At 39.0% G+C, this 18535-nt stretch overlaps 1 protein-coding gene across 4 annotated transcripts; it reads right to left on the bottom strand.

Moving 5' to 3' along the window:
* Positions 1–6416: 6416 nt before the first annotated feature.
* Positions 6417–17921, bottom strand: asmtl (acetylserotonin O-methyltransferase-like). 4 transcript variants are annotated; one of them, XM_074658641.1, is made up of 16 exons: positions 17790–17921; positions 16185–16305; positions 14203–14334; positions 14067–14114; positions 13921–13985; positions 13758–13822; positions 12167–12275; positions 11512–11857; positions 11199–11435; positions 9928–10090; positions 9616–9815; positions 9399–9531; positions 9170–9310; positions 8412–8534; positions 6722–6950; positions 6417–6639 (listed from the first exon to the last, which is right to left on the bottom strand). In XM_074658641.1, the coding sequence occupies exons 2-15, from the start codon at positions 16278–16280 to the stop codon at positions 6745–6747; spliced, it is 2064 nt and encodes a 687-aa protein (XP_074514742.1). In that variant the 5' UTR covers positions 16281–16305; positions 17790–17921; the 3' UTR covers positions 6417–6639; positions 6722–6744. The 4 variants fall into 4 exon arrangements, with proteins under 4 accessions (XP_074514742.1, XP_074514744.1, XP_074514743.1 ...); XM_074658643.1 differs by having other exon boundaries at positions 6740–6950; XM_074658642.1 differs by having other exon boundaries at positions 17659–17836.
* Positions 17922–18535: the final 614 nt, after the last annotated feature.

The following is an 18535-nucleotide window of genomic DNA, read 5'->3' as shown; positions in this document are numbered from 1 at the left end:
CTTTGCTTTTGTCCAGCTCTTCCCTATCTTCATAATTTTTAAATCCAAAATGCAACCACACATTTACCTTTAGGCTTGGCGGTGCCTTCCGTGGAACAACTACCGCCATGTTTTGGTTCAACTGAGGTGCGCTATAGTCTCTCACGTGGCCAGGTCTCAATGCACAAAAGAATCAAAGGCTGGCCACGCGAGACTAACCAGATTAAAGCTTCACGCATCCACGGGAACAGCTATACGTATATCAAAAGATCTCTGGTAGTTATTAATCGATATTGGATCATTCAAATGAAGATAGATTTGACTCTGAATTTTTTTCAACCCAGCTCTAGTTGGAATAGCATGAGAATACTGCAACAAAACCAACCTATGGCCGTAGTTGATGACTTTAAGAGTGTTTTACCCTTTCAATAGCAGCAGTTTGTATTTCCCCTTCTTTCTGTGATTGTTATACTACACAGTATATACAATACAATGCATCCTTTCCATTACATACGTTCATCTACGCTTTAAGATTAAAAATAGCTTCGTCTGAAAAACATTACACACATAGTACACACACACACACACACACACACACACACACACACACACCGTTATTGTTGATATGTGTAACAGGTCTCCTTGTACGTCTCCAGTCCCAAAGAGACCTCCTTATTCCCACAATGGTGCAATGGAAGATCCACCAGTGCACCATTGAGACTTCCCTGGAACTGGTAGCATCCCCTGCCATTCAGGACATGAAAACAAGCTTCGTTATCTTAAATACATCATTATCTCCCTTCTAAATTGATGACGATACTTACAGAGCCTACAGAAGTGTTTAAATTTTTCATTGGTTTTGTTGTTATTTTGTTGTTTGTTACTACATTCAGTGACAATGGATATAATTGAGATTTTTGACAGTGATGAATAAAAAAACAAATCTCTACATCTTGATTGCATGAGTATTCGCCCCCTTTTAAAATGACACTTGTAAAGCATCCCTGATGAAACCAGTTGTTTTTAGAGGTGGCATAGTAATTTGAATGGAGATGTGAGTAATCAAAGTGTGGCAAAGTGTTTTTGGTTATTTAAGGAAAGCAAAAACTACTTCGGACAAACTCACACCAAGTTTACTTAAAATTATTAATCAGGGAAAGGATACAAGAATATTTCTGAATAGCCCTCAAAGTCAAATAATGAATGGTCAATCATGAAAATGATAATAATATTGTGCAGCTTTAAATTTGTTGCGTGCAGCGTATGTTCAAAGTGTTTGTGTGAGATGGCCACAAGTTTCAAGTTGCTTTTCTGTGTTTACTTCTGTGGGTTTCATCTGGATGCACCAGTTTCTACAGACCAAAGGTATGTAGGTTAGATGAACCACAGCAGAGACTCTAGATTTCCAGAACAGTTTCACAGAGAGTTGGTGAAATCCTCAGTGTCTGCTAAGTGGATGCAGACCTATCATCAAAACAGACTGTAACAGCTGCCTCTACTTAATCTTGACTTGAAAGGGGGTGAATACTCATGCAGTTATTTATTTTTTTGTTTTACATTTGTAATAAATTTGGGTCAACTCAAGAGATTCATAATCACTGTTAATATGAAAGATTTGTTTTTTTGGTCACTGTGGAAAAATAAAGTAAACACGAAAAGTCAGTAGTTTCACTGTAAACAGAGGTTACAGAATATCCTTATTATGAAACATAATACAAGAGAAATCTGCATCAATTTTGCAAGCATAGTGAATGTTTTTTTTATTTGTTTTTTTTTGCAGTATCCCACTTGCAGCTTATTAGACTGTTGTCAAGCTATTTAATAGGCATTATCAGTAAGCCCCATAGATGTGGGTCAGTAGGAGCCTACTACACCCACTAGTAGGTTTTATCATCTATTCACATGGTAGATCACCAAAAGAAAGAATGAAAGAACACGACAGCGACCTCTAGCGACAGTAGTAATTATGACCAGAGCAGAATTCGAAGTCAGGCGCTGTAGTATAGCAACAACTTGTAGTTGTCTTCGTGTTCTCAGTTATTTTAAGCGAAAACACAATCATTTTCCCAAGTTTTTTTTTGCCTAAACCTGAAAAAGTTGTAGTTTTGTTTTTAAAACTAAAGAAGTCTTTTAGTTTGTGTTCAAAACATAAAGTTTAATTCGTTTTACATGTTAAAACGTGTTGCATTTAAGTTTTGCTTTCACTTTTACAACATGGTAGGCGTAGTAGGCCCCTTATGACCCACATCTATGGTGCTTATAGCGACTGATAACGCCTATTTAATGGCCTGATAACAATCGAATCGGATGTCACTTGAGGCTACATAAGTTAACAAGGATTTTTTTAATTTTTTGAAATGCAAAAAAAATCACAAAGAAACAATGTGGCAGATTGAGAGGCACCTAACTCCCAGTCCCTATTTCATCACCCTGGTATCTGCCATCTGTCCCATCAACACGTCTCTTCTTGTACAACAAAGTAACAAATTGGACTGGAAAGGTTTTATTGCCTATAATTCATTCATGAGGGTTCTTCCTATATGCACTGAGATGTGACCGCGCCGGGGGAACAGTTAATTGGCCTGTGAGGGCATCTGTGTGGAGATGTCAGACATGAGGAATCGCACTTTGCCATGGCAGCTTTACAGCAACTCCTAGTTACACGCAACCTCATTATTCTGTAATGTACTCATAAAAGTATACGTGTGCAGTTATTTGCTCGCATAACAATTTCTATCAAATTTCGTGGAGCTATCTTATAGAATGAAAATGTCCATTTAATGGATTCGTCTGTGTCATTGTCTATGTATAAAAAGAGACTTAGAAATGCTCTGCTGACAAAAACATTTGATTTGGAAAAAAATGATCACTCTTAGAAACTGTAAATATGGCAATTACTCCTGCTTCTCTGCATTATTTGAACTTTACCCCCACACTTATTTTTATATGTGAATTTTTTTGAACACTAATATTTAAAATGTACTGGTGATTTTACTCCCAGTTTCATGGTAATATTTTTACCTATAGTATGTCCTTAGGGTGTGTTTTATTTAAGCCATTATAGGTTTCTACCACACCCTCACACAGATTTCACATTCCTTTCATGTGAATTCTATTTCACTGTCTTTTTATATGTGTGACACAAATAAACAGAAACATTCTGGCGTGGGATTTGAATTGTTAAATTACACCAGAATCGTCATAACCAGCTGTGGTCAGTAGGGGGCAGTGTTGTAATATAGATGTTCATTCATGAAGTCATATATCACCTCAATGGGATTCATTCAACAAATCTTTGATGATATGCTCCATTGTGTTGTACTGTCTCAAACATATACTTTACATGATAAACATAATTGAACATAATTTATCATGCTTAATTATATTATCATGCTAAATTATGCTCCACGGTGTGTTGTACTGTCCCAAACATATATTTGGTCATTTACATGATGAAATAATTTAGCATTCTACTGCATAGTATGCAGTACTATGTGGTATATGTATTAGATTTAATTTAAGGTATTTTTCTTATTTTAAATAAACTTAATTACTCTTGTTACGATCAGATATCAACCCACAGTGTATGTGTGTGTGTGTGTGTGTGCGTGTGCGTGTGTGTGTGTGTGTTTCCGGTAGATTCTGTGGGTGTCATCTTTACAAACTGTGAATGTGTTTGTTTTAGTTTCCAAGAAACTGTTACAAAGGCTGTGGTTGTCTGCACGCAGCAAAAAGGACACTACGGTAACCTACCTTGACCTCAATAAAAATGTAATTTCATTAAATGTAATAATTCTACATTCTATTTGATTATGTCACGATCAACATGTTTAACAGATCCATTGAACTTTGACCCTAACAGAAAGTCTAATTAGTGTTAAAAAATGAGTGTCACCTTTTTATTTTTAAAAATAGCATGAACAAATTTTGAAAATTCCGTTTGTATCCCGGTTCGTTTTCAGCTTTGAACTCTGCGAAATGGTGTCTTCACACGGCAGCTCATTTTACAGTCACTCTCTAGTCACTAATTAGCCTATCTCTATGCTCGTACGCGTTGCTCTGTGTGGAACTTGCCAAACAAGCACATCGTTTGAAACCGTTCATTCATCTCCCGCTCTCTCTTCAGCTGCTGTCATGGCAACCATGTATGACTGGCAGAAAGCAGACTGCGGTCTCTGAGCTCCAGTCAACGTGGACGCCTCAGAGCACGAACACACTCTTATGGGCAGATGAAGAGTTGTGATATCGAGACAGCAGGGCAGCCGCAGACTGTGAGGTGAGTCAGAGAGGCCTGAGCAGGAACTGGGCTAGGTAGCATATTGTACGCGTTTATGTGATTAATTCTGGGCCACAACACTAATGCACAAATGATACATCATTAATCTTTTTGTGGTGAAGGTTGGGGGCTGGTGGTGTTGCACTTTTGCTTAATGTTTTGTCTTGACAGGACCGTGATGGCGGATCTGGCACATCAACCCCTGCTTCCTGCTGGAAACAAATATCTGCAGCAGAAAATGGGACAAAGGATTTACGGACACAGCAAAGAACTAAAGCACCGTGCAATTCTTCCAACTGCAAAATCAATATTTGGGTTACATTTCCAGAGTATCAATATCACTTAGCTGCATTCACTGTAAGTAAAATAGTGACAAGCAAAGTATTTTCTCTGCAGCTTTAATGTCAGAGGATAAGTAGTCGGAGTTTGATCATGCTTTTGCAAAAAAAGAAGACAAATTATGATCAAATAGACCAAATGTGGCAATAATTTATGCTGTGTTTCAATAGCGCGCACAAGACTATGATGAATGAACGCTCCACCCATGCCTCAGAGCATGTCTGACAGGGCCCCATTTGAAGAAGGCTTAGCCTCCCTCATCACTGGCAATCATCCTCCGACCTCCTACAAAGTTGAAGTAAACATGAAGTCATGTTCACTGGGGAGAGACGAAATTTCAGCGTGCAAAAGTGACATCCTGCTTCGGCAATAACGCCGCTTAGATTTTATTCCTTCATTAATCATCTTTCTCCCATTGCGTCCAGATTGCATCACCGTGATATGACACTTCAGAGTGTTTTAAGAGACGGGATGAACTCTCCGCCCACAGCCGTCTTCCAGACGACCACCGTGTGAGTGTTTTTGGAATAAGTAAACTACACACCAATCACAGAAAGATGTTTTGCTTTTATGTTTATCTGTATCGTAGATGCCAAAGTATAGGCAAAGATGGAAAATAATACACCTATAATAATTCAAGATGTGCTAGAAGTCAAATAAGCTCCACCTTTACTTGAAAAATTAAATTGCATCTTACACCTTAAAGGTGCTAAATGTGAGATTGGGAGCATTTCTATTGCCTCCGCACGGCTCTCAACATGGCGACGGCTGAGCCGCTGGCTCGTAGCTAACGGTGCTAACAGCGCTAACGGTGAAAACAAAGGCAACAGTGTTGACAGAGCTAGCAGTGTCAACCTGGGTGTGAACCGGAGGGTGGGCACTACGCTTCTGCGACAACGCTGTCGGTTGGGACGGCGTTATCAGCTATAACCGCTGTATGAGAGCAGCAGCTGTTCACGAATATGCACTAAAAGGCACACGTGGCCGGCCCGGCTATGTCAACAAAGCAAGGAAAAACTCAGATTACAACACACACAGAGGGAGAGAGACTTCATTCTCTGCTCAGGTAGACATTACTCCTCTATATCTTTAGATAGCAAATAGTTGTTTGCTGCTATATTAATGCTCTGGATATCGTATAGAGAACCTTTATTGACTCAGTAATAATAATACAATTTTATGTACATAATTTAAAACACTCTGAAAGGGGCCAACTTGCATTATTAGTACTTTTACTTTTGGTGCTTAATTTTATTTTCCTGATAATAATTGTGTACTTTTAGTGAGGTAAAATTTGGTATTATCTATCGTGGTATTACTACTTTATTTAAAGGGACTGTATGTAACTTTTATAAATACTTTTTTATTGCAAATGTATGAACAGGTTGTAATCTAACCTAAAAAAATTAGACCTTCCGCGACTTTCCGTGTTTCCTCTATCAGCCTGTAGACTGCTTTTAATGCGAAGGACTTGGGTCGGTGTCCCAGCAGATGTGATGTCATGCGCGCTTGCGTGTGTCTACTCTCTTCAGCGCAACTACAGGGATAGCTAATGATAGCTAACGTTAGGTTAGAAATGCAGTCCGCTAACGCAAACAAATGACTGGTCTCCACTACAACCCAGACTCCAACACAAACTCCACGCAATGTTTCCTGAGTCTTGTTTCCCTGCTGCTGAGTGAAGTGACGGGGCTCCGGAGCGAGTAATTCTTACATTGAGTCCCTTTAAAGGAGGTAAAGGATGTCATTATTTCTTCCACCACAGACCAAAAGGCCAAATCTGAAGACAAGGATAAGAGTGAATGAAAAACATGAGCATTCGTGTGCATGACTCAGATGCTACATTTTAATGGCAATAAAAGCATCAAGGAAGTTCATAGTGTGAACCACACGCATGTCCCCAAATCCATGTTTGCTCAGCAAGTCTGCATACCGGCTCTCTGTCCTCTCGGTCCCCTCAGTCTGGACAAGCATGTTCAGAGACTGCAGAGCAGAGTAGGGTGTCTGTCCGTCCAACATGGTCTCAGCTATGAGCACTGCACATCCTAAGGCCCAAAAGAAGATATTGTTTGTGTCCAGTAACTGCTGCTTTACAGACTCAAACTTCCTCATAAAAACATTCCTGACCTTTGTCCTTTATTTTACCAAAGTCACACTTTGATGCAGAGCATAGCATCCAGGAGGTTGTCTGTATGTCTGACGTGTGCCGTTATGAAACCGTGGCTCTTCAAAAGCAGACCGTATTCTGTTGCGCTCCTCTGTCTCCCCTCGCTCATGCTGAGGGCCTGGAGCACCCCACGACTCGGGCCCCTTCTGTCTTCATCCAGGAAGATCTCGCTCAGCAGGAGGCCACAGCCTGCCAGCATGGTGCAAGTGCATGATTTGTATGCAGATATACAACTTTAGAGAACAATAGTGTTTGGTTTTGCTAATCTCTTATACCCTTGCATCCCTTTGCTTTATGCAACGAATAAAGATCAAGAAGGAAAACAAAAACACCGTCAAGTTGGTATTTTGGCTTTGATTTGAACTTGCCAGCTTCTTGACAAAGTGCTGCTTTATATGTCACAAAAACAGCTTTTAAATCAGTTGAACACAGACACACAGACAATGGCAGGTTACAGCAGCGGTTCCAACTGCCTATGGTATAAACAACAACGTCGCTGCTGTATTTATTCCTGGATGACGATATGTCGAGTGTCAATGCAGCAGCTACAATGTTTGCATAGCCTGGCACTAATCGAGCCGAACTCCATTCAGAAAACAAACATTTTAAAAGCTGTTTGCTTGTTGTTTTGCGAACAGATCTGACAAATTGACATCATTATGTAATTACTTTGGCATCCTTTTGAACCGATTATTGTAGGGCTGCCAACAAAATCAGCAAAATCGTTTTAATGCCATTCATTTCTTTAACGTATTAACGCAATCGATCTTTCGGAGGTTGTAGCGGGCTCAGTTTTAAAGCTAGTGAAGATACTGGCATCATATGAAAGTAAAAAACCTAAGGAATCCATTGGTACCAACCATGTCATACTAGCTTGTCGGGAAGAAGATTAAATAACAATCCACACTTGCGCTAAATTTTGGCGATGAAAAACTGTCATGGCCATTTTCAAAGGGGTCCCTTAACTTATGACTTCAAGATATGTGAATGGAAATGGGTTCTATGGGTACCCACGAGTCTCCCCTTTACAGACATGCCCATTGTATGATAATCACATGCTGTTTTGGGGCAAATCATAGACAAGTCAGCACATTGACACCTAAACTAACCCGTGTTATGATTTGAGCATATTTTGTATGCTAAATGCAGTACCTGTGAGGGATTCTGGACAATATTTGTCATTGTTTTATGTTGTTAATTGATTTCCAAATAATAAATATATACATACATTTGCATAAAGCAGCATATTTGCCCACTCCCATGTTGATAAGAGTAATAAATACTTTAAAAATATCCTTTTACGGTACAGTTTAAACAGATACAAAATGTGCGGTTAATTTGCGATTAACTTAGAATGGACACAAATGATCCCAGGGGTCAAACTCGCGTGAGTTACGCAGGGCGAAAATTTGCATCGCTTTTGGTGTGAACCCAGGTTACTGAAACCAAACAAATTAGCAGCTGATTTATTATTAGAATGTGGGCACTAACTCGGTTGCTACAGGCTCGCTGTAGAAATGAAAAACTGCAGACTGAATGCATGACTGAGAACGTTATACTAACCGTGCGTATATTAATAATACATTTGAATTATGTTAGCATTCATTGTTCAGTCAAAACATGTAGTAAAAAAGCTTGAAGGATTTTTACCTGGTGTGCACGCGTCTGCGATTCTACTCAGCAGAATATGCACCTTCTCATCAGGCCAGTCATGGAGAATTCTCGCAAGGACATACAAGTCTGCTTTGGGCAACTCATCTTTGAAGAAGTCTCCTGTTCATACAGAGAGGACAAAGCTAGGAGTTAGATGTTTTAAATGCGTGTTCTGCTCATAGAAAAAAACAGTGCGGCATATCAAATCAAGCACTTCCTAAACTAACAGCCAGCCACCAGCCGGCGATCGAGATGTATAGATATTATCTATACAATCAATGTGTTTATAATTAAATTGAGAGCATAAATTGTTTATCTAGCTCTTATTGTTGCTAATTTTGCTCTCAAAGTGCAGTGGATTGATGCATTTAACTTTAAAATGTAGCTAGCAAAAGGGTAGGGTGAATATTCCTGTATTTTTCATATTGCAATATATATAGCAGAAAAAAAAAATATTGCAATGTCAGTTTTTTCCAACATCGTGCAGCCCTAATTTGTACATTAGCAGGACTGTAGCACAGCATGGAAGCGAAAACAGTGCTCTGTTTATTTTAAAGTGCAATCAAAATATGTTGTCGCTAAAATCAATGAATAATCATGACATATAATCATGATCTCAATATTGATCAAAATAAATGTGATTATCATTTTGGCCATAATCGTGCAGCCCTACTATGAGTGAGATGTTACTTTGATATCTAATACAGCATTAGCCAGCTTTCTGTCATTGAACATCAACATCAACATCAACTGACCTGCTGCAAATGATACCCTGTTGTCTGTGTGCAGAGGATGGAAATGTTCACTCATCTCAACAACTGCTGCCAAGTCAAACACTGTCACAGACAACCCAGGATGGGCTTTAGTAAACTCGTAGGCCATGGCACCAGTGCATCCTGGGAAAAATAAATAAATAAAAAGATTTGTAAAGGAATGGTTTATTACTCAAGGACACAATTTCAAACCTTTCCGTTCTCTCCTTACCTCCAAGGTCGCAGGCGGTTTTAAAAGCGGAGAGGTCAAAGGCTGTTGCTACAGCTTTGCCTGTAACTTTAGCAATGCTGTGCATGGCATTCATGAATCTCAGTTTGACTTCTTGACTTTTGTAGTACGTATCCTTTAAATAGAAACAAATGACAGAGTAAAATATTTTCAAATGTTTCCCCCCCCCACATTTTATTCATCTGAGGGAGATAACCACCTGAAACACATCCTTGGATTTCTTGCCAAAAGCCTTTTCGCGCTGGTTGGCTCCCTCCCGCACAGCACTCTCAAGGTGGGAGAAAAGAGGCCACACTGTGTCGTTACAGTGCTGGATGTAGCCCCGCAGCGAAAAAGGAGCGTCTGACGGCAAAAAACGCGTGGCCAGATCTGTGTTCTCGTACACCGGTTTCTGGCATGCTGGGAGAGGAGACACCATAAAGCATGTTACAGGTTCAATTTAAATCAAGTATTAAACGCTTTCTCTGTACAATACAGTAATGATAAACACAGATATGTGCTGATGACTAACTTCTCTCTTTGCTCTTCAACAGTCCCAGAGACACACAGGCTTCTAGCAGGCATTCAGTGCCCTTCACAGAGGCTTTGATCTCCTGGGCCACCTGTGCTGCATCCAGCCCCGGCCTGCTTTGTAGCAGGTCAAACACACGCATCTTGGATGCAGTAAATAGTGCCTGGAACATTTTGGGAAAGGTAGAATGGATACAGAAATTAAGTGCAATTTTATATATGTGAATGTGATACATGTATGTGATTTTAGACTGCCTGATGCTTGCAGATTGTGTAAATCAAAGAATCCCGCACCTACCCCTCCCCCCCATAAAACCACAACTAGTCATTTTTTGTACAGAACGACAACAAACAAAATACAACACATTAATTAGTGAGCTTTAGAGGTGCTGACAGAAGGGTTTATTTAACTTCTAAGATAGTTTTGCCCTGTGCTTCCCAATGTTTATGCTCGCTGTACTGACATCCAGGCTGTGGCTTCATATTTAATGTACATGAAAGTGGTATCAATCTTCAAATCTAACTCTCAGAAAGAAAGCAAGTAAGTGTATTTCCCAAAATGTCGGACTATTTTTTTAAAGGGACAGTTCACTCCAAAATCAAAAATATTTATTGTATCTTTTACCTGTAGTTAGGGTCCAAAATTAGCACCCGCCACCCGCCAAATGTGGGTAAATTGTTGGCAGTGGCGGATAAAATCGTTAGGCCATCCGCCACATATTCCTGCCATATTGGCAGTAGAGATGGCACTCGGCTTGTGGTACATTTGAAAAACTCAACAGCAATGTCTCTTTCCAAAAATTATGACCCGGTTACTCAAGATAATCCACAGACCTTTTTGTGAGCAGTGTCATGTAGGAACTATTTTCTTTCTACCATATCACCGTGCAGAAGGAAGCATGCATCTACTCATGGACGAGAGGCTCGTGCTCGGGAGAGCCTCTCGTCCATGAGTTGATGCACGCTTCCTTCTGCACGGTGATACCACAAGCCGAGTGTCCTCTAGTTCTATTGTATTGGAGAGAAGGCAGGCATCTCTACGGTTGATATCTCCAACACTCAGCAACTCACATAAAAACAATCTCGATTGATAAATAGCACTACAGATAAGAAGTACAATACATATCTTGGAGTGAACAATCCCTTTAAGTTGAGCTAAATGCTTCATTACATCCTCTAGACGTGAACTATAACCATGAAAAAAAAACTATGAAAAAAACCCATCACATAGAGCTTTAACAATATAGGAATACACAATTTATCTCTAATTACCTTTGAGGCTTTGAATCCATCCATCAGATCAATGATTCGCTGCAAGTCTTCTTTGTTGGGCTCAATGTCCTCATGCTCTGTTACGTTAAGCTCAATCACCTGCCCTCTGCTGGTCATCAGTGGTAGTGTCGCATTCTCAGAGTCTCTGAACTCTCTATCATCTGTATGTTTAGACAGGCTGTTGACCAACGTCCAGGAACTCTCATCCACCTCACTTTCACTGCCTTTCCTTTTCACCTATAAGGGAAGACTGTTACTTATAAATAACGACAACAAGTTAACAGCTTGTGCTCATAGGGTGAGAACCACTAACCTTATGGAGGGGACTGTCTGAAGAGTTGTTCTGGGTATGCTGTGTATGATTGGCAGATGGGCTGGATGAGGGGTTGTGTTCGGCTGAAGAGCCGGGACTGTGGCTGGACTGAGCTGGCAGGTCAAGTTGGGGCCGAGTGAGTATCGAGGGAGTGTGAGTGCCGTTGTGGTTCAGCTGGACGGACACACTTTCTTGGTCCGAGGAGGAAGTAGAGCGGTTGTAAATAAGGTCCAGCTGTTTGCAGAAGTGGTTAAGGGGGAAACCCACAACATTGAGGAAGTCTCCGTGAACGTACTCCACCAGCATCCCACCGAGAGCCTGAATGCCATAGCCCCCAGCCTTGTCCCTGACACACACAAACATAGACTATAAACTCAGAATAAAACAATAAAACCTGCACACATGAGTTGTATGTGTAATGAAATTTTTTCTACTTCTTCTTTCGCTGACCTCAAGATTTTATCTTTTGCTGACACAATCCCTGTCAAAAAGGCAAACACTGCTAAATCTAAACTCAGGCACCAAAGTCCAAAAAGCAACAGGTCCATGAAACTCGACCTTAATGACCTCCCTTGAGTGAATGCTTAGTCATGTCTCAACACCAAGAGAAATCAATAGCTATTATATATGTGAGAGTTCAAACGTTCATACTCACATGGGTTCACCACTATTGATGTACTCCCACAGCATAGTTTCGGAGAGATCTGCAAACTTCACCTTTGTTTCTTCGTGGAACTCAATCAACTGGTAAGCCACTTCTTCGTCTGGAGGACAGGGAGGTTTAGAAGTAAAGCCAGTATGAAATCCTACAGTACATTACTGTATAGTTTTTCTTCACAGATATTCTTGCTGGACATTAAAGAAATTATATTTTATTATAAAAAAAAAAGAAGTGCTGCAGCTGTTCTAACAAGTTTGCTTCATCAAATATCTACAGAAAAACATCTGTAATACCCATTTCACACCAATGACCAGGGTTGGACCAGGGTTATCTGAGCCTGGATCAACCCTCCTTTTTTTAATTCAAACCTAGCCAGTCAACCCGGGTTAATCCTTGGTCAGGACAGTTCAGATATGACCTGGGTCACAACCCGGGAGCGATGCATACCAATTAGCTCAGGTGCTGGAAATGAGTGGAGGGTTTACACCTCTGGAGAATAACAGAGAGAGGGGATGATAGTGGCATCATCAATGTGTGTAAAAACGTGAAATGTCGCAGAATGATGCATGTTTTTGGGATACAGGGTAAATATAGTACGCACAGCATTTTTAACTTTATAAAATGTCTAACTATGTTGTATGTATGGAGCAGTAATGTATGCAAAAACATACAGTCAACATACAGATTTACAGTATCTTTCAATCAACACTCATGAACCTTTTCTCCTCTGTCTATCTACAGTACCCATTGATTATATTGGACAACATTGTGTTATCTAATATGACAACATAGGCTACATTTACAAAAGGATTGGAAACTTCTGAAGACTGAAATGCATATTTCACTCACTCTATCATCCCAGCAAAGATTTACTACATGTAGTAGACCTACTAAAGTTTTTCTGCTGGGCTTGTGGCAACTGTTGGAAAATGTAATAAAATGAGTTTATATTTCATGAAGTTTGCTAATTGCTTGATAATGTAATGAACTGGGACTGGGTTTGGTACTTTATAACAGATGGAAGAGGCGACAGATGTTTATTTGGTAACGTTACAAATAGAACATGTGCAAACACGTTTTAAAAACAGATGTGCTCACAGCCTGGCAGTACCACAAGGTGGTCTGCGTGAATGGCGTGTTTCTGTGTAACCTAACGGTGGATGCCTCTTCAGCAGCCTTGTTATGTTCGTATACACTACGTTGTCCCGTCATCTACCGCTTAATTTCTTCCTCACCGCAGACGGCCAGGAGCTCCCGCACCTCAAAGTCTTGCCACATATCAATGTTGTTCTCGTCCATCGTTCACCTCAAGGGTGTCTGACAACATTCCTGCTGCCGTCGGACCGTTTGTTTGAGCTACGGCGACCTCATTTGCAACCAAATAGATTTGTCCCTCCCCGGTTTTTAGAGACCCTGGTGCTTGCCATTCACATCAAAATCCACCCTGGTCTGACGTACCTCTCAACCTGGGTCGCGATGCCAAGTCAGTCAACGCGGGTTCACCCTTTCATATACACAATCAACCCTGGTTGAATCCTCGGTGTGAAAGGGGTATAAGTCTAACCATTATTCTGTTGTGACTTACTTTCTTTCTCATGGCAGAGGACAATGGCTACGCCAGTGAAGACGCTGTGCTCTTTACCACTCAAGCTGGAAAACAGAAAAATAAAGAGGAGAGAAACTGTAAACAAGATCCTGCCCGTTTTTGTTTCTAATGTTAACTCAGAAACAATGGAAATGACACTCACCTTGACAGCATCCTGTAAGCATCATCTTTGTCCACTGGTTTCTCCAGAATCATGCCATCTACAGTCTGTGGAAATGAAAAAAAACAACTTACAACGTATATTGCAGAGTAAGCAGACAAGATACTGCAAAGCTTTCGTCCTCTTACCACAATCGTGTCTGCTCCAATTACTATGTCTGGAGTCTTCAGGTGTTTCTAAAGGAAATGAACACACACAATAGGTTATCAAGTAGTCATTCAACAGGATAATATATATCATCTTACTAAAAGGAGCTTAGCTCACAAAGGGCATCCTCCTGGCCACCTCCAGGGCCTTCTGTTTGGCTGTCTCAACGGCATACTCATAAGGTGCTTTGAAAAGTCTCTTGTCAAGAGTTTCTTTAAACCAGGATGGTACCACCTCAAACCGTAAGCCCTGAAATGTAGGAGAGAAAAAGTAACAACAATATTATATTCCAATCCACACTGGATTTTTGTAGCTGATATCAATATTTGAATCATCATTTCACATAAAAAAGAACTGTGACTAAGAAATACACTGGGTCGTGGCTAGGAGGTAACCCCAAAATTGCGAAAACGTGCAAAAACTCTCTCGAGACGCGCTGCCCAATGACCTATCCTAACTTTAACCATTAGAGGTCAATGCCTAACCTTAACAATCTCGCAAGAGTTTTGTAACTTGGGGGTTATCTTCTAAACATGACCTATATACTGGGTTGGGCTTGGTGTTCTCTGGTGGAAAACATATTCAACTGCAACACTGTTTCCAAATTACCCTGAATACAACTTCTGTACAGCAATTGCTTGTTACTTTCGACGGACATACAGCTACATTAATATGGGATAATGCGAAAAAAAATTCACCAATGTATGGACAGGAAACGTTATCATATTGCGGTAACGTGTGGTCAAGCCAGCTGTCACTCTCATCTTCGTGGTCAAATCAACCGACGCTACAACCCATATACTGACATTTATGTTAAATGCATTCAAACCCCGATGGAGCTGACCATGAATGTATAAAGAGAACGGAGCTGACGGGAGAGCTAGCAACGGACTTGGCGATGTTAGCGGAAGTACACACGTGACTACGTCCGATTTTCGGAATAACATAGTAATAATAATAGTGTTAACAAAGGGAACTGTATATACAAACATATATGGAAATAAGATTGATTGGATTATATTCACAAGAAGTATAAAACAGTACATGTCCCCTATAAATTAAAAAATAAAATATCATTAATTTGTGAGGGAAATGTCTTCATTCTTTGATTTTTGGGTTGCTGGAAAAAAAATTAATAAATAATACCTGACAAAGACTGATATATTTGCCCACAGGATATCTCTGACTACATACATGCTAAAAATCAAACATTCTTACTGTATCAATTTAGATATTTTCCAAAGTACATGTCCCCTGAAGTGTGTGATTCAACTTTCTCCCATGGTCTAGTGTTAAAGAAGTTAACAAAAATCGCAATAAATTGTAATATAGACTCGCAATACTTAAAAATCTCAATATATATCGAATCGGCACCCAAGTACTGTGATAGTACCGAATCAGGAGATACATAGGTGTATCGTCCCAGCCCTAATAGTTATGAATAAAATACTCACTGTCATTATGTTCATTATCATTGACACCACTATCATCAGATAACACAAAGTAAGAGATGTGACAAATCATTTATGATTCATTCAGCCCAGAGTGTGTTGTGGAAATGTATTATGTTAGCACTCAGAAATAAAACACACAAGGCATTTGACGAGTTTGAAGCAGTGATATAATTCAAGAAATATAATGTGCATCACAGTCCAAATTTATATCTATGTATTTATGTGTTACATTTTGTTTTACAAAGTTAGGAAAGCCAATGTTTAAGTCAAGCCTGTTGTTGCCTTACACATAAAAGAATGATCCCCGTCACTTCCACACAGTGAGGAATACAGCTGAGCCTATTAATTAAACACTGGTATTGGATCGGTACTCGGTATCAGCCGATACCCAAAGCCCAGGTACCGCTATCGGTATCAGGACTGAAAAAGTCGCATCGGTGCATTCCTAATTTATATGACACATACATTCACGGGACAGCTCTCTAATTGCTAAAGTCAAGATTTATATAAAAGCGGAGTCATGGACCAGAAAAGAGAAACCTTGCTCCAGCTGAACTCAACATGTACAATTTCATGTGTTCACAATCGTGCAGTTGTTATGATGTATACACAATTCCTATGAGTTTAACCCAGAGGGCAACATACCGCATTGCTGAGAATCTCCAGTCTCCTTGGAGAGGCACTTGCAAGCACAACCAGTTTACCGGTGAGCTTGGAAATGACAGGGTTCAGCAGCACCATGGTGACCTTTTCGTCTAACCGCCCCCTAAGGTGAGGAACACAGTTAAACATTACATATGTGGCCTTGTTCATGCAGAAGAAGACTCAGCAATAACCAGTCAGATGACTGCAGCTGTTCAACTATGCACTGTCAGGAGGACAGGTCCATATATGGTGCTGAAACGATTCATTGATTATCTAATCAGTCAATCAATTTAAGTAATTCATCAAGGAAAAATACCAAACATTCACTGGTCTTAGTTTCTCAAATGTGAGGATTCCCTGCTTTTCTCTGATTTAAATCGTTTAAAATTGTATATTTTGGACAAAACAAGCACATTACTTTCTGTACTATGATATTGTAATGGCCATTTTTTTTTCTACTTTCGTAAGGTTTATGGACTGAACTATAATAAAAGTAATAGTTAGTTGCAGCCAATGTTTTGTCATACACACATAATAGAATAATGCATTAAAAAAAAGACAATGAGCTGCTGTCAATACTGCAGAGACAGTTCCACTCACAGTAACGATAATTAGGCTACATAATGCACAAGGTTAGACATTTAATAACAATAACAACAACTGCACTATACTGTATAATGACTGTGCATTATCATTATTACAACACACATACTGTGCAATATTTTCAGGTGGAATTTAATTTCATTCTCACTGTGCAATATCCTTTTCCACTTATGCAATTTTGTTAATAGTATACTTTGTATACTGTTCCTATTTTTATACTTCCTTCTATTTAAATGGTTCATATTCTGTTACACTTTGTTTAGCTCTTTTTTACTGTGTTAAGATAAGATAAGATAGAAATGTATTAATCGAGAAGGGGATTATTGTGCCAGAGATTGCTCAGAAATACAACAAAATTACAACAAGTTCAAGTGTATAAAATAAGAAAGTACTATTTCTAGCACCAGTGCCTATTAGAATAACAATTAAGTAAGATCAATTTAGTAAAATGAGTAAATAAGATAAGATAAGTAAAATAAAAAAAGGTAAAGTAAGCTAACAAACAGAAAAATAAGTAATATTGCACATGTTGTAGCTGATGCATCTCGTTTTTTTTGCACTATCCCCTTTTTTTGCACCTTTCCCCACTGCAGGACTAATAAAGGAATATCATACCTTATCTTATCTTAAATAAAGTTACAGCTTTTGCAAACAATGTGATGTTAGACTAATACCAATGTGTGTATTGTGCAATATATGGCTTCTCTGAAAGTAGACAAAGTGATAAAATGCATATGTTCCAAGCATATAACCTGACAACATTAACAATATACTCCATACTGTACATAACTAGCCAGTTCACAACTCAGCTAATGACATCATCCTAACTAGGATAACTTGCTGTTAGCTAGCAGCTAACACGTTGACTTACTGTGACTGTGTTCGGTTTAGCGAGTTGTCACCACAAGAAACTGGTACGGTTGAATGAATAAAGTTGGTAAAATGATACAGGTTTGCTGGTCAGAGCGTTACATTGTAGTGGATGTGTGTTATACCACTTACCTGCTGCAGACAGGACACTGACAGAGCTGCAGCTGGCTAGCTTGCTACGACAACCAACGTGACCACGCATGCGTGATGACGTTTCATGACGTGGGCGGAACCACCATTCGCACATTGTCAACCATAATGCTGTCAACCACCATATTCAACCACCATATTCAACTACTACTACTACTACTACTACAAGGACTACATGTAATATTAATAATAACAATAATAATAATAATTTATATATTTTATTTAATTTTTAATTTTAAATTTTTGTCTCTCCATTTTGTTTTATCCATATTTCATTTTATTTTTTTATTTTATTATTTTATTATTTTGTTATGAGGGAAAGAAGGAAAAATAAAAATAAATAAATTAAATTAAATTAAATTAAAAAAAAAAAAATATATATATATATATATATAAAATAAAACAAAACAAGAAAAAAAAAAAAAAAAAAAAAAAAACTCCTCAACTGGCCGGGCACTGGGCTCCACCTCCATCTCCTCTGTCCTCCCTCCAATGATAGCCTATGGATAGAAAAGGGCATAAGCCCTGAGCTATTAAACCAGGCTCACGAATTTACAAGTATGAGTATAATAATAACAATAATAATAATAATTTATATTTTTTATTTTTTATTTTTGTCTCTCCATTTTGTTTTATCCATATTTCATTTTATTTTTTTATTATTTTGTTATGAGGGAAAGAAGGAAAAAAAAAATAAAAAAAATAATATATATACATATATTGATTTT

The sequence above is a fragment of the Sebastes fasciatus genome, chromosome 14, assembly GCF_043250625.1.
Source record: "Sebastes fasciatus isolate fSebFas1 chromosome 14, fSebFas1.pri, whole genome shotgun sequence".
In the NCBI taxonomy this organism is placed as follows: domain Eukaryota; kingdom Metazoa; phylum Chordata; class Actinopteri; order Perciformes; family Sebastidae; genus Sebastes; species Sebastes fasciatus.
This window is presented reverse-complemented; position numbering and strand designations above follow the sequence as displayed.